General features: G+C 34.6%; 1 protein-coding gene across 2 annotated transcripts in view; it reads left to right on the forward strand.

Annotated features, from left to right (window-relative positions):
* LOC126815174 (Y+L amino acid transporter 2) overlaps positions 1 to 25,257 on the forward strand; it is a 37,608-nt gene extending 12,351 nt beyond the window's left edge. Inside the window, exons 4-12 of one of the 2 annotated variants that reach the window (XM_050540732.2) lie at positions 12,889 to 13,014; positions 13,371 to 13,470; positions 14,614 to 14,658; positions 15,915 to 16,038; positions 16,907 to 17,010; positions 18,087 to 18,183; positions 19,297 to 19,446; positions 20,135 to 20,312; positions 22,502 to 25,257. In XM_050540732.2, coding sequence (XP_050396689.1) covers positions 12,889 to 13,014; positions 13,371 to 13,470; positions 14,614 to 14,658; positions 15,915 to 16,038; positions 16,907 to 17,010; positions 18,087 to 18,183; positions 19,297 to 19,446; positions 20,135 to 20,312; positions 22,502 to 22,569 — 992 coding nt within the window. In that variant the 3' untranslated portion in view covers positions 22,570 to 25,257. Of the gene's footprint in view, positions 1 to 12,888; positions 13,015 to 13,370; positions 13,475 to 14,613; positions 14,659 to 15,914; positions 16,039 to 16,906; positions 17,011 to 18,086; positions 18,184 to 19,296; positions 19,447 to 20,134; positions 20,313 to 22,501 lie in introns of those variants that run through there. The other variant, XM_056099668.1, reaches the window with a different exon arrangement.
* Positions 25,258 to 26,174: the final 917 nt, after the last annotated feature.

The raw sequence follows: 26,174 nt of genomic DNA on the forward strand, positions 1-26,174 counted from the left end.
TTTTGTGCGGTATACTTGATAAAGAAATCTGTTGTAGTCTAGTTTGGATGGTAATTGGTAAAGAAATATATTTATTCTTTCTGAAAAACATAGTATTTGTACTTAATAAACTCTGTGCTTGAGGTAAACAAGATTCAACTGTTTCTAAACAAAATGTCACAACTTTTAAGTGTCAAACAAATTTGTTGTGTTACAAGTGCTTGTATTTGTGTGTAGAAAAGCAAACCACGATACCGATACCATACCGTAAACAGTAGATAGCATCTGTCAAGATGTTAATCCAAGCCAAGCACAATAAATAATTGGTTGAAGAGACATATATATTTTGTCTACTTATATCACCCTGAGTGAGAGTGGATGTAAGCCATCTATTAGTAGTACCTATGCTCACTCAGGGTTCAAATTGCTTCCAATTTAGATCATAAGGTCTGTCATTGAGTCAAGTGATATGGTTCTGCTCCCAAGCTTGGATGTGACAACCTCATGTTTTTTCTGAGTCGTCTGGTATTCTACCACGATGAGAAAACAAATAATTGAAATAAAATTGTATCCATATCTTAGTCCTGAATGGAAAGTTCATCAGAATTTTCAGACGTGGTTCCACCTTGTCAGAGGGCCCACATGTCCAGAGACAATGTATAGTCGTTCTGATGGGACAAAAAATCAAGGTGTTCATGTAAAAGAACCCATGGCAGTTGGAATTCGATATAAGAGTAGACTGTAGCGTCACTGTCAAGGCAAAATTGCCCTCATATATAGCACTCTGTATGGTGTATGCCCCTCTTTATTAGCCCTGTCGGAGCAGAACAGTAGGATATTAAACATAATTTTTTTCTTCAGTTTTGCATGACTTTAGGAGTGTGTTTTAAAGAACATCTATTGTTGTCACTCACCATAAAAAGACAGCCATGGACCTTGCACAGTGCTGCCATCACTTCATCAGATTCTGTCAAGGGTTCTTTTACATATCTGACAATATGGGACCTTAGATTTTTGTCCTATCTGGCCTCTGACCTGCACTGCTGACAAGGGAGAATACACTGGAAAAATCTGGGAAACTTTCTCAGTGAACACCAAACCTATTTGTCATTGTCCAAAAAATATTACCAAAGTGAAGGCCAATTTGTAGGTGTGTTTGCTTTTAAACAGGTGAATTACAGCTTCTCTCGTTATACTGTGACAAGCTATGACAAAATAGTTCCACTAGAGGTCGTGAGGTAACAGCTGAAGTAGATTAACAAAATATAAGAGAAATAATGATACAGTATATTGATTTACATGTAGATAGACTGCATTTCTTTTTTATTTGACAAAAAAAGTAGGCTAAAGTTGGGTTTTACATAGCATGTTTTACAGACCTGGAATTATAATGGCTCTAGTTGTACCTGACAAAATGTCAGACACTATTAATGAAATATTACCTGACATTTTGACCTTTGTGTCGGACATTTATTATAAATATCATTAAAAACACTGATAAAATACAAATATATACTGGACAAAATGACAGGCACCATGTAAGGCCTATATGTATCTGACAAAGTCGGAACATGTGCCTGGTAATGTCTATTTCCAGGATAAAGGAATGTATATAATAGTAATACAAGATGCCTAAGTTCAGCCTAACCCAGTTTTATTTTTCTGCAAAACTACGACTTTTTGTTTGAAATTTTAAGTATGGTAGTATATGTTTGATTTGAGTTGTGTCTTTTTTCCCGGGAGGGTAGGGGGAGGGAGGTGCAATACAAATAACTCCCTGTGTGACACAAACTCTGGCCACACCACTGATGGGCCACATCAATGTTTACACTTTATCACATGGTACATGTATATATTGAGTAACCCGATTCCTTGAAGAAAATGAGAGAAATGTGATATATATATTGCAGGTACAACGATGGACATACCGAAACAGTCTGAAATTACTGTTCATTAGACTAGTCCAGATATGTGAAATTTAGGACGGTTTCGGTTTCGGGCGGTCTAAGCATTAAAGGGTTAAAATCGGTCATGACTGGATAATGGATATAATATACACATGTATATGAGAGATGGGTGATCCATTTTCATAGCAAACATTCCTCCACATTATACTCTTGACACTAATCATGAAAAAATGTAGATGAACAATATAAAATATGACCTGTATTGTTAAATAATAGAACAATTAGAGCCATATGTAGCCTATATTAACCAATTTGGGGTTATACAGTAGTTTTATTATGAGAATTTTATGACACAGTACAGTTAACATCTGTAAAACAGTAATTGTTTCCCAGCCAAACAATTATTATTGATACCACTTGAATAGGTTATATAATTTATGGCAACTGTCAGTCATTATTTGATAATTTTAGATATTAAATAAGATTACTTTAACATAAATTTATTAAAGAGCATATTGCTCTATTTTTTGGACCCCTAAAATAGACGAAAATGGGTCTAAAACCATGGGTTAAAGATACATTAGTTAAGATTTAGTTAAAGAGCTGACCATTCTTGCTATAATAGTTCGAAAATAGATAATGCAAAATGAAAATATTGAAAATTTCATTTAAATTACTTTATTCTGACCCAAGTTATCACTGTTTGTAGTTTTGACAAGATGTGTGCATTGTGGTAATCAAAGCACTGGTATATTCGAGACTTAGCCTGGCTTTCCAATTTTTAAATTAAATTTTTAAATGGCGAACCATTCTAAAATCTGGTCTTGTTTTGTTAATAAATGTCTAATTAATAGTTTATATAACATTTCAGGCCTAAAAAAGACGTGCAATAGGCAGATTTAGCTCTTACATAATGTATGTTTAAGAGTTTGAATTAAATCATAAATCTGGAAGTTGTACAATGATCTTCGAGTTGTTCAAGCCATTCTAATAACGTATAGTACAAATGTTGTATGTCGACTGCTTAATGAGATGATTTCATAAACTTTTATCAACAAACTTTTAAAATTAAATACTGTGCATGGTCAAAACATGTACATGTATGTGATTCCATTTAGGGAAAGTCGCCGAATTTCAACCCTTGTGTCCAAACGAATGACATATTTTCATTCATAATTCAACATTTAATTTATCTTTATCCATCCACTGTGTTGTTCAACCAACACACCCAGTTTGGTAGTTTATTCGTTTGCATGCAAGTGTCAAAAGATTGCGATGGTCTCTTAGACTGTTGTTTAGTCGTGGATATTACAAGTTCTTCTTCTTCTTTTTCGCAGACAAGTTGTCTTATTTTACTATGCTCAGTGCATGCACAGCAGTCTTTCCTAAGGGAGGAAACCAGAGTACCCGGAGTAAACCCACAAGGTTGAGACGAAGGTGGCACCATTTCTAAACCACATCCAGCTAGAGCTTGAAGCATGATACTCTAGTCCACAAGGCCATCCCAAACCCCCTGATAAATTCTGGCACATTCATTATAATATATGCTTCTAGTATACGATATGGTCTGGTGATCAAAAACATACCTTTAGTACATTTTATGAAACAATCCTCGTCAGACCATGGAGATAAAATAAATAAAAATCTTGTACCTTTTATGTGATTACAATAGCCTGAATTGACTTATCTAGGTATTGTCTACACTACATACATACTGTACTATATAATTTTTGTTGTCTCTCCACTTCTGAAGATCTTTCCATCACAGTTTTATGTGATTATAATTGCCTAGATTATATACATGTATACACAATAGAATTTTTATTGTCTCGAGCCTATTGAAGAAAGCAGGAGACTATTAAGATGATTTAAGATGTTTTCTGTTCTTCAAACTTTTTGGCCACAGTGATCCGGTTGTGATCCTGTTGTTTGCTGAGAAAGTTCCTCAGAGCTTTTCAGTGTGGTTCCCCCTTTTCAGGGGACCATCTTCATTAACCCACTTGGTTCAGACACATAGGACATTAAAGCCCATTTCATTTCATTTTCGGTGTTGCCAGATATCATTGATACATGTTGGGCACAACTTAAGCCAGGTAATCAAGAGTGAAAATAATGGAGAGAGAGAGAGAAATGAGGTTTAACGTCCACTCGACACAAACTAGGTCATTTTGGGACTCAAATGTATGGTTTAATTTTATTTCAATAATTCGCTTGCGCATAGGGGTCTTTAGCAGTGGGAGGACCCGGAGAAAACCCACGAGGTTGGACAGGCGACCCTACTCCTTGTCACTTGTCACGTACAACCGGGGATTCGATACCACACCAGTTAACTCAATGAAAATAAGGCAAATAGCACAGACAATGTCAGGAACAAACTCTGTCTTTGTCAGGTACAGATCTACTGGTACTTGCCATAGTGTGGCGAGGTTTTGTGGCCAAATGGTTTAACGTGTGCACTTTAGATCATAAGGTCTGTCATTGAGTCAAGTGGCTTGGTTTTGATTCTCACTTGTACGTGACAATTAATTAGTAGGATCGCCTGTCTAACCACATGGGTTTTCTCCGGGTCCTCCAGTTTCCTCCCACTGATAAAGACCCCTATGTGCAAGAGAATTACTGAAATAAAATTGAATGATATGTTAGTCTCGGAAGGACCCAATTCTCTCTCTCTCTCTCTCTCTCTCTCCCTCTCTCTCTCATAAAGTTCAAAATATCAGGTAGGCCCACTAACTCATTATTAGTGTCTGACATTTTGTTAGTTACACGTGTACAATGCTGTTATTTCCGGGCCTGTTTACATTTCTCTACCAAAACTGACGTCAGCAGTTTTGTAATAACTCAAGAAAACCAGCCTTATCTAAAAATTATTCTGATTTTCTGATAAGAGATTGGAGTTTCTACCTTATCGTCAAGTTTTCGATTGCCCTAGAATAAATCTTTGATAATGTTTGTGGTCACCAACATCAAAAGATTGACATCGTGACATTTTAATGGTTCTGATAAATTAAAAATAGATATAGTGACCTCTAGCTTGAATTTATATGAAGGAAACACAATGACCGACATTCCTGAAAAATTCAAGTAATTTCTGGCTTTTTTGAATTCTGCTCATACATCAAAAGAGAGTGGAATGATTTAAAGATGTATTATGTAAGGAGGTATTGCAGATCTTTTGGGGGTCAGAAATGTTATATAGATTATTAATTACACAATTATTCACATGCCAAACCCATAATTAACTCTCTAGTCCATCGGATGATTTTGATTTTCAACGGATTTAAAAACGATTGGCAGATAATAATTTAATTAAAAAAAGGATAATCCAGTCTTGAGAATGAAGTAATTCAACTGAAATTTTCAATATATTCCCCTTTCATTATCTATGTTTTAACAATTATAGCGAGAACTGTCATCTCTTTAACTAAATCTTACATAATTCATCTTTTAACACATTGTGCTGTATGTGTATAAAGCAGTAATTGGTTTCTATATAAATTGTGTTGTGTTTTTTATATTTCATCACCAGAATATCTTGAATTGGTTGCATTATTACTATTTACATGTTTAAATTACAAGAAACCATTCATTTAAGGAGCTACGGTGACTTGGCGAATAACCCAATGTTTGTCGAGAAAGTTCATCTGGTTTCCCCATTGTCAGTGGTACACCGTACAAATGGCTGACATAGCAATGGAAAAACATCTAGTTTTTCGAATAGGATAAATGAGCCAAGGCACTGCAATTGGAAATTGAAGGACAAAATTTCAACCATAACACATATCATGTTGTAATGCATGTCGCATTGTACATTTATGTCATTAGTTCATGTTAATTTGATGACACATTAAAGCTCCAACATTCTAGGAAAAGCTTTTGATTGAAAAACAATTTGGTGCAAAAATTATTCAGATTGATCAATGCTGACTAAAGTCATGGTGACTTAAAATTGGGAGTCTGTTGATTTACAGTCTTAGATAAATAATCTCTGTAATCAGCCATCTTTTTCGTACAAGCAGGTCTGTTAACTTTGTTTACATAATAACAATAGTCTTTTCATTAAAATAGTACATTGTTTTGACTATTGCTTGCTGTGCCTTTAATTTCTTGTCATATCAAGTTTCTGTTGAATAAAAACAAAGATTGTTTACAGGTTTTTGTGTAGACGGGTTAGATTCTTATTGAAAACATCTTGAATGACATACCCACATAGAGATATCGTATGGAGTATATGAAGTATTTTGAGTTACACCTTTCTATAGTTTTAACTAGGATTTATCAAGCAAATATATAGATGTGCCGATAGTTTCAATGCATTAGGACTTCGGACACATATGTCGTTACTTTTCATTCACATAAATCTTTCACAAATCCTAACATTGGCCATCTTAAAGGAGGCAAGTCTAAACTCAGTATCATCCACAGTCTTTGACATTGTAAACACGATTTATTTGTCAGTTTAAATCAACAATGATGTGTTTATCTCATCGTGAAAAGATGTGCTTCTGATATCCAATATTTAAGAAAAAATGAAAATGAAGCGACTCAATGAACAGGGCTAAACATATGCCACAAGAGAATATTACAGGTGTAGACTAGAATAACCAAACGGCATAGATTGGACTCTTTGCTTATTTTGCGAACATAACTGATTAGAATTAGAGTAAAAACAGAAAGGATTGAATGTAAATAAGTTTATATACATTCATATTACACGTTACGACCCATTTGTGGCCCTTTCTAGGTGCCAAAGAATAGAGATTTAGCTTCTTTAATTTGAAAAATTAAATTATGAAACAATATAACTAAACAATATGTACATGTATTTTGATAGTATCTTAAATTCCTGTTCCCTACTGAATTTAATTTTATTTCATATAATTTTTTTTACATACTGCCACCTTATTTTTCACCAGGAGCTGTTGACAGTTGGAATTCGCTATAACAGTAGGCCATAGCCAAATTTTCCCTCATAGCACTTTGTATGGTGTATGCCTGTCGTCATTAATTTGAAGACAATATATTACTAGTAATTTTGTAGTATGACCTTAAAAAATAGATCAAAGTAATTTTGCAAAAAAGTAGGATATTAAACCAGATTTTATTTTATTTCTAGTCCTACCATGTGCTAAGCAGCTTATTCAAATATGAAATTATTTACCAGTAATTTTGTTGTATGACCTTAGAAAAAGATCAAAGTACTTTTGATAACTGTTTGAACTTTAGAGAGTGCTAGTATAATAGTTATTACAGCAGGATGTAACCACGATATTTGGTATAAATTGTAGATCTAATTCCAGGATAAATAATCTCATTATTTTGAGCAGGACATTAAACTACACAATAATTATGGTGAACGGAATTGACTTTTGATTATAGAAAATCACTCTAACACCGAGTTAAAAGGGCTTAGGAAATATGGAAAGATTGGTTTTTAGGGTCAGTGATTTTGGCTAAAGAAAATAGGGTTTGATAAGATTATAAATAGAATGATATTCTGATCTGCGTTTGTTTTTGTCTATATAATTCGAATAATCTTACCAAAATCATGAAATAAAATTGTGAAAATCGTGGACCATAAAAATGGAGACTTAAAGGACATTGCTGTATGCATTGATTTTACATTTGTAATAGAACTGGTTAAATATAATTTTAACATAGAGATGTTTGCTACAGTTGATCTGTAACAAAGATTTGAAGAATCAGGAACTGACACATATAAAGGAACAGCAGTTATATTGTTACTGACTATGTCACTATAGTAGAGACTGGTAATAGCTACACAGAGTCAACGAGATACTACCTATTCCTAAAAATATTGACTGCTACAAGATCAGAAAAAGTGTGAAAAATAGTCCTTGCGTATTAACGTATTGTTGTATATAGAATTGGGTGAAACAGAATATGTTATAATGGTTATAATTTGTCATTTGAAGGTGCATACAATGATTAAGTGGTCCTTCAATCTCAGCGTCAGTGGAGCAGGTTGCAGGGTCTGGTTAGTAAGCCAGCACCGTACTATTTGTGCCAGCGTCTTACACACTTTGCCATCATGGCTCCAAACTCTTTAAAGATGCATTATGTAATATTAGACCAAGAGCTGAGAGTTCTTGAAGTTATAGTTAAAAGAGAAAGATAATGAAAAAGGAATATGTTGAACATTTCAGTCAAATTACTTCATTCTGAGCTGAGTTTTGGCTGTTTGAAAAACAGTGTAGTCTTGATTGTCATTGCTACCATTGCTATGATAATAAACAAAGTCTCGATTATCTATTATTAACTGCGAATAGTGTTTAATAAATCTGTTGAATACCAAATCCATCGGATGGTCTATAGTGTTGATTGCATGGGCTTGTCATCTAAATCATTTAAATAACATTTGAGGTCATTTGAAAGATCTGCATAGTCAGATTTAACTCTTACATAATGCATCTTTAAGTAAACATGATTCTTGTCTTGTTGATGTTAAACCTCATTACCTTTGATGTATTGTTTTTCATATTTGTAATACCAGTACTCGTTTAAAAAAATGGAAAGCACATAGGGTGATTAACAAAAATAGAAACAGTAAGCTATTGAGAAGATGTTTTTTATTATAAGAAGATATATGTATTTTAAAGATGCCTTCCAGCGTACAAACTGTGTGATTTGATGATATTCTCAGGCTAAAAACACATTCAAACTTATTTAACTTTCAAAATTACTTAATGCCACAAGAATCTATTTTAAGCCACCTTGTTTGCCACATGACTTGATTAAGGGAGAATCCAGTTTAACTTGTCTTTGATGTTAGTCGCTGTTCATTTACAATAAAGCTAGAATATTTTCTTGGATTATCCTCTGCCAACTTCTTTAATCACAGATTCTACTAGATGTTTAATGCTCTCAATGTTCTCGCAACCGTTAGCCATTAGATCAAAGGGGGGTTGGATGGTCGAATGGTTAGCACGTGCGCGCTGAATCATTGAGTCTGTCGTTGTTTCGATTCCCCGGTTGTACGTGACAAGAAGTAGGGTCGCCTGCCAAACCTCATGGCTTTTCTCCGGGTCCTCCGGTTTCCTCCCACTGCTAAAGACCCCTATGAGCAAGCGAATTATTGAAATGAAATTGAACCATTTGTTAGTTCTGAAATGAACTAGTTTGTGTTGAGAGGACATTAAACCCCATTTCTCTCTCTCTCTCTCCATTAGATCAATATGTCACTTGAGAAGACAGACTGCCAGTTAAAGACACCCTTACATTTTTCTCCTGTGGGTTCCCCATGGGTGTTTTTTATTTTTAGTAAATTGAGTAGTTTTCTTTTAAGATTGGGTCTCTATTTTCATTAAATACCAAATCTACTGTACTTTTATTGGAAATAGCTACCTGTTAAATACTTTTGTGGGAATGTATCTTTAAGTAACGTATTATATTACAGTTACCATTACGAGTATATGTACCAATAATCTACCAATATATTTAACAGTAAGCTATAAGTGATGTGACGTAAAAACTTTGGCATTCATGTGTGTAAAATGTATTTTTTTAGAGCACTCAATACCATGTTTTTCTGGCAAAAATCCTCATGATGGTTTTATTTTGATGTGTGCAAAGTGTGTGTTGGTTTTTTTAGAGCACTCAGTAGCATGTTTTTCTGGCAAAAATCGTCATGATGCTTTTATTTTGATGTTTTCTGCCTTGGGCTGCTATCTAGATGAGAGATAAGAAAGTCTTTTAGAATCTCATTAGCTTAACTTCAAACTGTTGTATAAATACATTTTTTCCACGCCAAAAAACAATATATTAATGTAAGTTCATCTAGTCCAAGGAATTATTCAACTTCTCCAATAACTCTTTTTAGGTATAATCAGAAAAAATTGATTAAGTACTTGTTAATATAAGGCTTTAGATAATTACGGTCTGTTTAACATAGGAGTGCCAAACTGCAATACCAGAAATAATGATAACATTTGTTTATTCTCAATCTTCAATGACTCAAGGCATGCATGACCATTACTTCAAAGCATGTAAACCAGCTACATGTGTTGGCAGGAGTGTGGATGTTAAGGTAAATGAAATGGGCTTTAAGGGCCTACTTTAATGAAGATGGGCATGCACCATGCATGTAAGGGAAAATTTGCCTACAACCTTCTCTTTGTTAAACTCCAACTGCCAAGGATCCTTTTTTGTGCATGCCAATTTCTACAGGAGAGCTCTGGCCCCAGTTTCACAAAGCATTTTCAGACTTAAGAATTTACTCAACTTTCAATAACTGTTTATAAGAAATATCTTTGATCCCGAAACACAAAACTTTGCACATAGTTTCTTATTGATGTATTTGATACATGAAAACAACAAAAGTTGTACAAAGGGCTATATTTTTAGTTAAAATAAGGCAAACAATTTTGAGTAAATTCTTAACTTAAGGGAGAGGGGTTTTACATAGGCTAAGCCGGCCTGTTCCCCAATCCCATTCAGACATCCTGAATAAAAATATTGTTTATAAAAAAAAAACCCAAAATGTTTTGTGAAACTGGGGCTTGGTTTTTCATCACATTTGAATAACTAGACTCTGATCCGTAGAAACTTTCTTAGCCAACACTGGGATCAAACACGTAAGATCTCATAATAGTAATAATAAATCTTTCATAATGATAAATCTTACAAGATAACATCAGTTGTCAAAAACATGAGTGATAATAATGTAATTGAATGTTACTTAAGTTAGATACGTGTGGATACGGACAAAACAGCATGTATGAATTTGATCCTTTAGCACATGGACCACTCCTTAACTAGGGCTCCTAGACCACTCCCAAACCACAGTCACATGAATAACTATGGTACTCCCAAAAACTAGTATATTTTCATACAATACAGAGAGAGAAATGAAAATGAAATGAAATGGGGTTTAACGTCCTACTGTTCTGCTCCGAACTGGGCTAATGAAGATGGGCATACGCCATACAGTGTGCTATGAGGGAAATTTTGCCCGGACAGCGGCACTATGACCTACTCTTGTATCGAATTTCAACTGCCAAGGGATCTTTTACGTGCACGTCAATTTGTACACGGGACCTCGGTTTTTTGTCCCATCCGAACGACTAGACAGCTGTCCTTTTCAGGCCCTCTGTCCTGCATCACTGACAAGGGGGAACCACGCTGGAAAATCTGGATGAACTTTCTCCGCCAATGCAGGGATCGAACACCCGACCTCCAGGCTAGCGAGCTAGCGTCCTACCCACTTAGCCACGTGATCCCCCCTCAAGCCTTTTAAGGAGATCTAAGGAACAGCAGATTCAAATAGTTATAATGGTATGAACTATGTCACTTTTTTCTTATTTTTATTCAAGGAACATGGGTAGTCAGTATTTACATTTGTACATGTACATGTAGCAAGTGCCTAAGTGTTAATGTCATATATCATCTTACTAAGCTGTAGTGTTATTCCTCTTGTATATATGAAGGCATCCAACTATTTTCTATCTGATAATCTGTATGATAATCAACACCATCACATGTGTGAAAGAGATAATAGAAGCAATGCACAGGGTGCTATAATATTATCCAAAAATCAGGACAAACCTAAAGCTGTAGGCTACTTGAACAAAAAAATAATATCAAGATGAAAGCAAAGCTCTGGGTTATATAACAGATTTGGCATTTTCTTCCATTTATCACTAGGAAATGTCAAATCGTTCATTAAAAACCAAAACTCTACAAGGTTTTTTCGTAGATTTGACATCTTTTTCGGTTTATGACCGGAAGTGTCCAAACTTTCCTCTGTTATTCAAAATGTTGTTATTTAATCTTTTTAGTTCAAGTTCTTATTTATATAAAGCAAGTAATGATAAATGGAACTTTTACGATGTAATGACGATGGGTTGAGTTGTCTAAGATTTGACAGAGGGGGTAATTGTCTGATGTAATATGTATGCCGCTCACACAATTACCAGATAACATCATATCTGTCTAGTTGAACCATTTGTGATGGAAGTTGTCTTTGATTTGATGGGATGAATATTCCATGTTTAACCGAGTAAAGTCTCATTGATTGTCTATGCTAATGTAATGAATGTATAATAAGAAAGATAGTGAACTGAGTCACAAATAGAAGAATTACATGTCTTAAATAGAATAATATACCAAGATCAAGCTTTCATAGGCATTTGTCATTTTAGGATATTTTTTCTTGTATTAAAGAGTGGGTGTAACTGAAAGTCAGGTTTTTTATACACCCACGTGAAAATTGGCCTCATCTTATCAACACTCTACAGACTACATTTATCAACACTGATCGATCAGCAGTTAATTTTCGCTAGGCCGCTACAATCACTGATAAGGATGGCATTGATGCGACTTAATGAGCCAGAAATATTAACTTTTTTCCTGCGACAAATTAAATTCTAAAACATTTTTTTATGTATTGGAAAAATAAATAAAGGTGTTGGACTTATTTGTAGGTAAAAATTATTTCCTATTTAGTGTAAATGGGTATTAAAATGACTAAAAGGCAGAATTCCGCCCGAAGCAGTAACGTCTTATGTAAACAATGCACGCGCCATTCAACCAATGATTAACCCTGCGTGCTGTTACGGCACGTGTTAAGGCAGCCATCTTTGACAGAGATATTACTACTCGTAATTTTCTGTGAAACAGATTGACATTTATCAACTCATTTTTTTTTTCAAATTTATATATTTTATTAACAAAAGAAGCCTATGGATTTCAATGATTTCTAATTGTGACTTCTGGTGTTATTACCCTTGATCATTTTGCAGAATCTTGTGAGCTCTAATGAAAGTAATCATCTGATTTGTTTGGAATTTATGTGCTTTATTCAAATTAGTGCAAAGAAGAATCCTTTTGATTGAACATTGGGACCTCCAGGTTAGCGAGCCAATGTCCTAATCGCTGACAATGGCTCCTCTTGTGTATAATAAGGGTTTCTCTAAAAATAAAGATTTCTCTAAATTGTTTTAGTGAAACATTCCTTTATATAAATTGATCTGTTCTTTTTTTCCAGCATTGTTAACATTTATCAACGTGGCAAGTGTCAAGTTAGCTACCAGAGTTCAAGATTTTTTTACACTAGCCAAATTATTTGCGCTTGTCTTCATTATTATAGCTGGATTAGTTAAAATAGCACAAGGTAAGTTAAAAAGATAATACAAATTATCTCCCTTTAACTGAAGTAAGAATCTCTTTGTATCTTCAGTGATTGAGAAAAGTTTAAAATATTTTGAATTTCTATGTTCAAAACTTTAGCTATATCTGCATCCCGGATATATTTTAATGAATGATATGGGTTAATCCTGTGTGGAAACGTTTATCCGTTTCCTTATGTGGATCCCATTTTAGGCATCTCCAGCATCAAATTCACATGATTAAAAAAAATAAAAAAATAGATAAAGTGATGCCCAATCTACTGTCTCTGGACCTGGCTGAAGAAACTTTCTAAAACTACAGACAATAATATTATCTAAATGAACTGTCGTTTGTTTACAGGTGAAACTGAATATTTTCAAGATGCTTTTCAAGGTACATCAACGAATGTAGGCAGTATATCGCTGGCTTTTTATTCAGGATTATTTGCTTATGCAGGCTGGTAAGACTTCAGTACATATACTTTTTATGATTAGAGATATATTTTTTATAGTGCTTATGTAACAAGATTTTAGTACATCGTAATATAACTAAAATGATCCATTGCCTTTTATAGCACTTATGTAATTACTAGATATATATCTTTATATTTCATACCAACTAGATATCCCTATCTTCAATACAACTAGATATATATCCTTATCGTCAATGCAACTAGATATATATATGCTTATCTTTTTATAATATAACTAGATACATATTTTAATATAATTATATCCTTATCTTTAATATAACTAGATATATATACTTATATTTAATATAACTAGATATATATCCTTATATTTTATATAACTAGATATATGTGTAGAGTTATGGCTCTTGTTTCACTTTGTTAAACCCTATAAACACTCTTAACGACAAGTTATCATTTGATCTGTGTGAAATTTAAGTGCATTATTTACATTAGTGAAACAAAGAATCCTATTGAATTTCAGCAATTTCCATTAATTATGTCTAGAGTTATGGCCCTTGTTTCACTTGAATGCTCTAATGACAAAAGTTATATGATCTGTATAAAATTTATATATGCATTATTTAAATTAGTGAAATGAAGATGTCTATTGAATTTCAGAAATTTCTGTTAATTGCTGCTAGAGTTATGGCCCTTGTTTCACATTGTCGATCCTTGTGAATAATCTAACTACAAAAGTTTTCATCAATTTCTTCTAGAGTTATGACCCTTGTTTTAATGTGTTGAACATAGTAAACGCTCCAACGACAAAAGTCATCATCCGATTTGTATGAAATTTATATGCATTATTTAAATTAGTAAAACGAAAAAACGCTGATGAATTTCAACAATTTTTGTATATTACTTGCAGAGTTAAGGCCCTTGTTTCAGTTTGTAGCACCTTGTGAATCCTCAAAGGACGAAAATTATAATCTGATCTGTACGAAATTGTCTTGTAAATTCCCTCCGTTACTTTCAAAAGATTAAATATGCGACATCCCTTGTTGACCCCTCGAACGATTTAGATGCCATGGACATGTGTTTCATTGCCTCGCAACCTTTTTTTTTTAAGACAACTATATATATATTTCTTTATCTTTAATATAACTAGATTTATATCCTTATCTTTTACAGGAATTTTTTGAATTTTGTGACAGAAGAATTGATTAATCCATATGTGTAAGTTTTAAAAACTTTTACAAACATCATTTTTGTGGGCAGTGTGTCCATAATATACTGCCTTTATCTGAACCTTTCACAGGATAGGGAAAGGTGAGCCATAAAATCCTTGATTCAACCACTCAAATTTTCACTTGTCAGAGAATGGCACCAGAGAAATTGAGTCGACCCCCGTACACATTGTCATATAAGTTAAAGAACTCTTGACTGTCAAAATTTAAAGAAAGGGTACATGTAGGTGGAAATGCTTGTGTATGTAATTGTAATATGCAGTCTTTTTAACAAAAATCTTTTTTGCTGTATCACCCGATCTGTTAACTTCATGAGCTTAGTGAGTAAGACTCATGCTCACTAATCAGAAGGTCCTGGACGCAGTTCTGGTATTGTCTAAGAATGATCTCTCAACTTCATAGGCTAAGTGAGTATGGCACTGGCTACTAATCAGGAGGTCCCAGGGCCAGTTCTGATGTTGTCTAAGAATGTTCCACTTGATTTCCAGCTTCATTTCCCCTTTTCAGCAATGCCGGATGGAGGTCTTGGCAAGGATACATATATAGTTCTTTAGATGGTTAGAAAATGACGGTGTTGTTTATATCATTTGTAGCATGTTAAAGACAATCTGACAATTGGAAATCAAAATAGCTAGAATGTGCTGAGTTTGTAGCCCAGGATTAGATTTTTCAAGTCTGGTTCCCAATCGTCGGGGGTAGCTCCTGCAGGGCTGAAAAGTTGCCTAGTAGGTCAAAGCACTAGACTCTCGGCTAGAATGTCCCGACATCAAATCATGACATGGGCCGAGAAGAAACTCCATTCCATTCCTTTCAATTTGATTCGATTCGATTCGATTCGATTCCTTTCCATTCCATTCCATTCCATTCCATTCCATTCCATTTGATTCTTTTCAATTCCATTTGATTCCTTTAAATTCCATTCCATTCCAGTTTATTCCTTTTGATTCCATTCCTTTTTATTCGATTCCCTTTGATTCCTGTCCTTTCCATTCCATCCCATTCCATTCCTTTCCATTCCATTCCATTCCATTCCATTCCATTCCATTCCATTCCATTCCTTTCATTTCCATTCCATTCCTTTCCTTTCCATACCATACCATACCAAACCATTGAATTCCATTTCTTTCCATTCCATTCCATTCCATTCCATTAGATTTCATTCCATTTCATTCCTTTCGATTCCATTTCATTCCTTTCCTTTTAGATTTTACACTGATAATAATTTTGTACGGTTTATATTTTCAGGAATTTGCCACGTGCTATCTATATTTCTATACCTATTGTAACTATAGTATATGTAATGGCTAATATAGCTTACTTTAGTGTTGTTTCACCCTCCGCCATGATTGCTTCTAATGCTGTAGCCGTGGTATGTATATTATTCAAATTTCTTCAGGGTTACTTCAAAGTTCTCTTAGGAATTCTTTAGTTTTTATAATCATAGTGATTTCAGTCACCGTTGAATTAAAATACTGAAGATTCTTAACTTTGTGCCGGAAATATGTTAAAAATACTCATATAATCTGTGCCGCCCGTTATGACAGGCACCAGGAGGATTTGTACTTGAGAAAGTCTGAGTTGTGCCTGACATTATCTGTGACAGTTGCTTTATTTCCAGGCTTAATTGACATATAAGAGGTCTTTTAATGTTGTTATGGAGATTAAAGAGAGATAACTCATTTGTATGGTTTAGGACTTAAGACTGGTAATTTTCTCCCTGTTGTCTTCAATGACATTTCCATGGCCTATTATAACATTTTTTAGCATTCTGATCTTAATTTTTATAACCACAAAGTGACCAACATATAGCAATCAGCTATTTATCATGAAATAAGGGGGAGACAATTACTAGTCTGGGTTTATTAAAGGACAATATAATTCGAAGGAATTATAAGTGAGCAGAAATTTGGCCATGTATCTGTTATCACTCGTCACATCAGTCAGTTATATAGAGGGATGACTTGTGTTTTCCTTTGGCGTTCGTCACTTCCGATTCAGGAAACCTGTATTACTCAGCTATCGTAGCAATGATCTCTGTGTTAAAATTATATTTGAAATGTGTTTAACCAGCTCTATCACATATATGATAATGACTGGCACCAATATTGTCCTTTAAATAAATGCTTATATTATGGTCATGGTGGTTATAAAAGTAGATTAAATTTAGATTATAAATTTGTTAGATTAATAACATTAAAAAATCACCCCCATTTTTGTATGCTAATTTAATATTGCAGACATTTGGAGAGAGAATCCATTCTTCATTAAGATACATTATACCAATATTTGTAGCCCTGTCTACATTTGGAGGTGTAAATGGTTTACTATTTACCTCAGGAAGGTAAGATTTTTTAAAAAAAAATATTAAATAGCAATGGGTTTTTGTAAGTCAGTGGTTATATATATGAAAAATATATTTGAATTTTGCGAAATAAAATCTTTTTAAGTCATAGACGGCATACAACTGTAGACACAGACTATTCATAGAAACATGACTCAAACTAAATAAAGAAAACCACGGCTAAGAAATTACCAGTAGACACCAGTGAATACTTTATTAGGATCACATGGTTTTTTTTTTGATTTTCTTAGTGTGCCGTTCAGATTTTCATGGCACACTGCTTGAGAATCACTGATGTAAGTCATCAATTTTTCATGTATTTGTCATCAATTTTTAATTAGTCCATACAAAAAATATTCTGGTTCTCAAACAATCCTTATTTTGTCAAAGGATCACTACTTGGCTAAATGACTTGTTTGTATACACATCAAATTGTTGTTTATAGGAATGTATGATTATCCAGTCTTATTTATGATTGTCATCAGAGTTGTGTACTTGATAAATGAGACTATGGATTCATTCAAAATTTTTTATAGATTTATTTAATGTAAAGGAGTTAAAATATTTATGTGCGGTAATTAATTAGCCTTTATTTATTTTTTGAAATGAAAACAGGCATGCAGCACTTTTAAAGCCAGGCAACATTATCTGAGAATCAGAATATATTTTTTATATGGCTTTATACTAATTGTTAAAGATGGATATTATTAATTTATGTATTCTAACAGTTGAAATTTTAGTACTAGAATACTGGTAATGTCCATTGGTTATTACTGTATAATGTTACTTACTGTAAAGAGACGTTTTTGAGTTGCCAATTTTATGCATGGTTATTGCCCCTGAAAACTTACATGGTAATGAATTAGAAGGCAAACAACTGTATGTGACAAGGGGTATGGTTTGTTTGTGACAAGGAGTAAGGGGACAAGTCCAACCTCAGGGTTTGTCACTGCCATTGCTAAATGGCCTATGCTCAAGAAAATTATTGAAATAAAATTGTAACATTTTAGTCCCGAAATGACCAGGTTTGTGTCGAGTGAAAGTAAAACCCCATTTCTCTCACTCTCTCTTTTCAGGTTGTTTTTTGTGGGAGCAAGAGAAGGTCATTTACCAGAGATCGTTTCTATGATTCAAATCCAGAGATATTCACCGCTACCTGCCATGTTGTTTACGGTAAGATCCATATATTCACCATACAAACTTTTTCCAAAGTCCATTTATACAAAGGGTGACTTGCTGTTCAGGTACTTACAAGTCTAAGCACCTTCTCCTGACAAGGACAGCTGTCTAGTCCTTCGGATGATACAGAAAACTGAGGTCCCGTGTATACATTCGAATGCACGTAAAAGATCCCTTGGCAGTTGGAATTCGATATAAGAGTAGGCGATAGTGCCGCTGCCCGGGCAAAATTTCCCTCATAGCACACTGTATGGCATATGCCCGTCTTCATTAGCCCAGTATAGGAGCAGAACAGTAGGACGTTAAATCCCATTTCATTTCATTTCTAAGCACCTTCTGGTTGCCGTAATGTTGACTAGTATTTAAATGAATTAGGAATAGATTTGACTTAAGAAGATCAGTGACATTCATTATTGATAAACACTGTTTAAAACTGGTAATGTTCACTTATGGACCAGTTGGAGTCATGGGGGGCTTAATTGGTCAGTAAGGAGCTGCCTCTTTAACCAGGAGGTTTGGAGTTCACTTCCGGGTTGGCCAACAATGTTCCTTGGTATTGTTCAGCGTGACTTCCATGTCAAAGGGCTGTTCGAGCAAAATGTTCCTCATAGCACACTGCTTGTATATGCGCCAGTTGGTGCTGAAAAGCTTGATTGCATTTCCACCAGTTTGTAGAAGTCAGCGGATTGCCACTGGCTACATTAGCATGGGCGTGGATTTGGGGGGGGGGGACAAATAGGTCTCTGCCCCCGTCCCATGATTTTGATCGCCAGGACAGATTTCAGGTCCTGTTCTGAAGGCTATCTAACCACTGCCTTGGGTCTCGCCACAGTTATTGTGATCTTCAGGATATCTTTCTCCTTAATTGTACGTAGTCAATTTTTACATATCATCATCATATTACCCCTAGTTACAGCTTTCATCGAAATAACACTGGTACAGTAAACTGTTCGTAATTATTATTTTGGTTTGGTAATGAAATGTTCAAGGGTTCCAGGGTTCGTCCACCCCCCCCCCCCCCCTCCCCAAAAAAGTTAAGACAAATCCACGCCCTTGTTTGTACATTAGTACTGTAAATAAATATATTTTATGAAATATGTTTTTCAGGGTACTATGTCAGTGTTGATGTTAATATCTAAAGATATATATTCATTGATCAATTATATGAGTTTTGTACAATGGTTGTCTGTTGGTGCGTCTATATTTGGTATGTTATATCTGAGAAGAGCTAAACCTAACATGGACCGGCCAATAGTTGTAAGTATCAAACAGTATATTTGATAATTACAATTTGTTTTTTTTATCTTATGTCAAGTGCCATGGTTTCATTCCTACACTTGTACATATTAGGAGTAGGGTCGTCAACACAACTCTGTAGGTTTTCTCTGGGACCTCTATGCGCAAGTGAATTATTGAAATAAAATTGACCAAATTTGTTTGTGTCTAGTGGTTGTTTGAGCTCTAGAAATTATTTTGTGCCTTTGAGATCCTCAAATGTAAAGTTCAAAGGTCAATTGATATGGACATTGCTAAAGGAAACTTTTTGCATCAGCAGTACCCGTCAGATGCCTGGATGTTTTAATCTTTTCCAAACACTGCTATAATATAGAAAGTAGGACCACCCTATAACCAGACACTAAAACTAACACACAATGTTTTTATCACAAAATATAGTCCAAACAGTTATGTTTTATTTTGTTAATGCTTAAGTTTACAGGATTTGCTTATTGGATCTTTTAACTGACAAATTTTTATGTCTAAAGGGATATAACTCCTGTACTCAGACCGTCTCAGACCACTAGTACCGGTAATAAACACCCTCTACATGTTATGTATATGGTCCGCGGAACAACTGCAGATGATTGGCCATTCCTTCTTCTCTTTATATCATTTGTTCAGGCAATATTGTACTCTTTAACTTTCACATATTTTTTTCTAATTTCAGATGCCTACCATTATACCTGTAGCATTTCTTATAGTTGTAGTGTTTTTACTTATAATACCTTTATATGCCGCACCTAAAGATACTCTTATGGGAGTACTAATTGTTTGTACAGGTATCCCTGTCTATGTAATAGGTGTAATGTGGAAAAAGAAACCAAAGATTTTTACAGATTTAGTCAGTAAGTTTATTGTAATACAATAATTATCTAATCCTCCAGTTTGTACACTCTATTGTAATACTGCTTCCAACTGTTGTATAACGTGTAGTGATAAACTAAATTATTATCAATACGTTTTTCTCCATCATTATTATACCAGTATAATAAGTAGCCCATCACTACAATGCCCCAATAAGTAACAAGGGCGAAATAAGTTAAGACACCAAGTAAAAATTGAAATTTGTTGGTGAAGTGTACACTTTTTTGCATTTTTAAAATCTCCCAGTTAATATGCACATTTCTGTCTAAGCTGTGTATCTCTACGCCAATTAGAACTGTTGTGGGTAGTGGGTATCATGAGTCCAAATGTTGTATCTTGATTTATGGAAATTTTGAAGGTTCTATTTCTTAATCTTTAGAAATTCTTAGATACAACCTTTTTACACTTCACCGACGAATTACTATCAACTTAAACAGAGTTACTTCCCTTCTGGTATAGAGCAATATCAAAATTGGAGGCATATGGTTTTCACAGCTGTGACAGGTAGAGTGGTCTCGCTGTAGTGGTCTATCACATCTCAAATAACCTATTGCCAGCTATCACTCAAGACAACCATTTGATCCATGCATAGAAAGCACAGTTTGCTTGTAAAGATGATCTTTTGTGCTTATATAATCTATATTTATCTTGCATGAATGGCAACTGCTAGTGCTAAGTCTATCAGAATTGTAATCATATACAGCAGACAAGGCAGGGGTGGATCCAGGAATTTTTGCTGGAGGGGGTTTGCCAGGTTCCTGTTAAGGAAATTTGACAGTTGACAATACATGATGCCATCATTGTCTCCAAATTACACAGGCATACAAACACACTGAGCTTTTTAAAGAGAGAAATCCAACACCACGTTTGACATCAATTTATATAATGAATTAATAGGATCACATTGTGATTTAATTTCATTGATGCAAAGCATTAATTGTGATATCACATATGTCTATTTCTTTATCTTGCACTTTGGATGTCCCTCCCATCCATCCATCTGATGATAAAGGATAAATCACACGACCGTGACACTTTTCTCATGAAAGTGTTGTTTTACAATTTATTTTATGTAGCTGAGCGGGGTGTCGTTCAGACCCCCACCGCCCACCCCACACTCTGGATCTGCCCCTGCAAGGGGGCAAACAAAATATGTTGATAATAAGTAAGATAAATAAAATAAAAAAATATAGTGATAAATCCATAAACCAATATATGCAAGAAAATTATACGCCCACATTTAAATGTGTTCGTATATTGTCGTCGCCCCCGTCCGTCCGTCAATTGCTTGTGGACGCTCTAAAGGCCAAAGTTAATATCCGATTGACTTTAAATTTATACACAGTGTTTAAGGTTATGAGACGAAGAAGCCTTTTGATTTTTAGCAATTTCCGATAATTACTGCCAGAGTTATGGCCCTTAATCACTTTGAAAAATCTTGTGGACGCTCTAGAGGTCAAAGTTAATATCCGATTGACGAAGAAGCCTATTGATTTTCAGCGATTTCCGATAATTACTGCCAGAGTTATGGCCCTTAATCACTTTGAAAAATCTGATTACTGCCAGAGTTATGGCCCTTGATCACTTCAAAAAATCTTGTGGACACTCTACACGCCAAAATTAATATCCGATTGGCTTTAAATTCATACACAGTGTTTAAGGTCATACGACGAAGAAGCCTATTGATTTTTAGTAATTTCCGATAATTTGGCCCTTGATCACTTCAAAAAATCTTGTGGACGCTCTAGAGGTCAAAGTTAATATCCGATTGACTTTAAATTTATACACAGTGTTTAAGGTCATGAGACGAAGAAGCCTTTTGATTTTCAGCGATTTCCGATAATTACTGCCAGAGTTATGGCCCTTGATCACTTTGAAAAATCTTGTGGACGCTCTAGAGGCCAAAGTTAATATCCGATTGACTTTATATTTATAATCAGATTTTAGTGTATTATAAATGTTTCATTACCGAAAATTAAAAATATGCGACAACTCTTGTTGACTGCCCGGACGATTTAGCTGCTGTGGCGTATGTTTTGTTGCCTGGCAACCTATCTTTATGTACGTTATAGATGTGAATGTTTGAATTGTAAAGTGCCGTCTGAACACTATTGTGAATGATGCGCTAGTTTGTTACAAAAAAATAATAAATAATATTTCTTCATTACAGATGACTTAACAAAGAAGAGTCAAAAGTTATTTTTAGTCGCTAATGAAGAACAGACGAAACAGAGTTGAGGATATTTCAAGTTAAATTTTATTACGCATCCGACTGTAGATCTCATTATCATCTTCATTACTTATATTTTACATGGCATTCTTTCATTTGTTTTAATAGTAGGAAAATGTGGAAGCTCAATTGTTAATGGATGTTTTTTGAACATGAATATATTAAAGGTGCATTATGTAAGAGGGGGTTGGATGGCCGAATGGTTAGCACGCGCGCTGTATCATACAGCCTTTCATTGAGTCAACTGGCGTGGTTTCGATTCCCCGGTTGTACGTGACAAGGAGTAGGGTCGTCTGTCCAACCTCATGGGTTGTCACCAGGTCCTCCGGTCTCCTCCCACTGCTAAAGACCCCTACGCGCAAGCGAATTGTTGAAATAAAATTAAACCATACGTTAGTCCCGAAATGGCCTAGTTTGTGTCAAGTGGACGTTAAACCCCATTTCTCTCTCTCTCTCTCTCTCTCTCTCTCTTAAGTTTTGAAATTTTTGAACAAAACATCTTTCACAGGATTCAAGAGGCTATATATTTATCAAGACATTAAAGAATAGAAAATCAAATTGTTTTGGCCTTTGATGTTTAATTCTAGCGATATTTCCACAAGGGTTCTCTCATCCTTCTCAAGCAAAGGAATACACATCCAAGGAACTTGTACATCTTATACTGGGGTTGGTGGACTGAGTACAGTCATCTGATTTCCTCCCATGCCTAGAGACACCTACGTGCAAGTGAATTATTGAAATAAAATGTCTTTCGTTTTATTGTTTTTCCTTCCATTATAATGCAGTGGGACATAATTTAAAAAAACAATCTGAAATAATGACTATCCATGTAAAGGATGTTTGTCACAAGTGCTAAGAACCGTTGCTTCACCTCTGCTCGGTACCGGGAAATGTTTCATCAAGACGAATGATGCTTTGTAATATTAAAGCATTTGTATAGGCTGAAGTTATGACTATTTTTGCTCTAGGCATTGAGAACACTTGCTACACCACTGCCCAGTGCATGCCTGAAACTTATCATATAATCAGTGCTGTGTTGCCTTTAGTGATCTTTCAATCATAAATTATATTTTCATTGACACTTGTTGAGGCATTAGGGGCCTTATTCATGGATATCTAAAGTATTTTAACAATGCAGCGTTTTCATTGGCTAAAAACTGAAATCTGTACTAGGATTTTGACATTCAACCAATGGCATTAGTGAATTCTTAAAATATTAACATTTTTGTGAATAAGGCCCCAGGTGTATTTCATTGATATTTTGTGGTAGTTAAAAGCTAGGATATGGGTTATTGTTTACAATACAGTTATATATATGTTTATATTATATATGAATATATACACTTATATATATATTTATTTTTTATTGATATACAAACTACAATATAGTAGTTAATAGCTATGTCACTTATGTAATCATCATGTCTGGAAAAAATGACTGTAGTTGTACCGACAACATGTCAGGCTCTAATGAACTAGTATCTGACATTTTGAACTTTGTGCCCGACATGTATTCAAAATATCAACAAAAACACTAAAAACAATTACAAATCTGTGCTGGACATAATGGCAGACATCTGAGGGATTTGTCTGACAATGTCGGTGACCGGTGCCTTATTTCCAGACTTGGTAGTCATGTAATGGCATAGTCTATATATAAGGCACAAATTTTATTACATTTTACCATTTTAATACCATACAATCATATACTGCTTTGAAATAAATATCTGCTCAATTTTCTTGAATATGTTCATAAGAAATGTCAAATATTATTTAAAGGAATAATCATATTTACTTGAAAGAATGGTCATATTTATTTCAAGTAATTACCATATTTACATTAAGTAAATAGTAATTACCATATTTCCTTCAAATAATTAGCATATTTCCTTCAAGTAATTACCATATTTACATCAAGTAATTACCATATTTAAATCAAGTAATTACCATATTTACTTAAAGTAATTACTGTATTTACATCAAGTAATTGCCGTATTTACTTAAAGTAATTACTGTATTTACATAAGTAATCACTTATTTACTGAAAGTAATTACTGTATTTACTTCAAGTAATTGCCGTATTTACATCAGTTATTGCCATATTTACTTCAAGTAATTGCCATATTTACTTCAAGTAATCGTCGTATTTACTTTAAGTAATTACCGCATTTACTTTAAGTAATTACCGCATTTACTTTAAGTAATTACCGCATTTACTTCAATTAAATACCGTATTTACTTGTTGATTATTTGTCAAAGTTCAATAAATGACCCGTCTCGCTATTAGGCCAAATCACTTTAATTCATTTAATAAATAGCCCATCTATTTATAGTCGGTTAGCCATTGTGTGCTTCCCATTTTGGATATCCTGCACACGCCACTGTTCCCCGTGAGTTCCTTCTTAAGGAATTTAATATTTAAATAAACTGAAAAAGATTTAGGCTTCCAAGTTACAATGATTTCGATCCATTGATTGACTATATCTGACGATCTAGGAGTAGGGTCGTCTGACTAAACCTGAGAGTCCCCCCCCCCCCACCTTTGTTAAAGATACATATACATTAGTCCCGAAATGACGAAGTTGTGTTGTGTTGACGTTCAACACCATTTCTCTGTGTTGGTTTGATTGAATCTCAATGTTATGTTATATTGTGCTGATTGTGTGTTTATCCAAATAAAACGACTGCCTCTCTTACTTTGTTTTATTTTAATTGCTTTGTTGTCCAATCTTAAATTTGTTTTAATATCAGGGACGTAGCAGTACAGCAATCATGCTTGTGCATCATCATTGACACGTTATACACAAACATGTAGTCAATGATCCCCCCTCCCCACACACTCAATAAAGTTTAACCAATGGAGCCCCTACCCCAAGAGTGTAGCTGAGTAACTGGAAATCTACAACCACACGATCACATAAAAGTGACGTGTGCATGAAGTCAGTGTGGTTATGTATACACTATACACTTATTTCACAACTGTAGCAATACATATAGTTATTTGATCGCAATCGGAACAGCAGAATCTGACTTAAAATATTCTATCACAATTGAACATTTTGGGCTGGGTGGGGGGGGGGGGGGGTGTCATGTCTCAAATGGGACAAACTTTATTACAAAATCAGCATAACCTTTTTGTCCAACACCGGGATCGAACCCAATGCTACCTCGGTTTTTCGTTCCACTCAACGACTAGGCGCCGTCCTTTTTTTAGGCCAACACTCTGATCGAACCCCGGGCCACCTGGTTAGTGAGCCAGGACCTTACTCACTGAGCCACTGTGGCTCCCAGAACGAAATTGAACAACTTCAAAGATCAAGACCTATAAGATAGTAAGCCCCCTAAATGACACCGTACCCCATACCTTCGCTATCGTTGTATTGTACTAATACAAATTTTCTGGAAATTATCAGATTTTGAGAACTGATGCCTTTGTTGACATTTCATAACCAGTTTGGTTCTGGAATAGTTTCAGTAATTAATAATATGGTTAAACCCCAATTATTGAAAATGACACCTATGTCGAGATATACATTTTATATTGATGATATACAATCGGACCCGCTAAATGCATAATTTCGCAGATTTTGAACTGATAATTATCGATAGGGAA

The sequence above is a fragment of the Patella vulgata genome, chromosome 3, assembly GCF_932274485.2.
Source record: "Patella vulgata chromosome 3, xgPatVulg1.2, whole genome shotgun sequence".
Classification (NCBI taxonomy): domain Eukaryota; kingdom Metazoa; phylum Mollusca; class Gastropoda; family Patellidae; genus Patella; species Patella vulgata.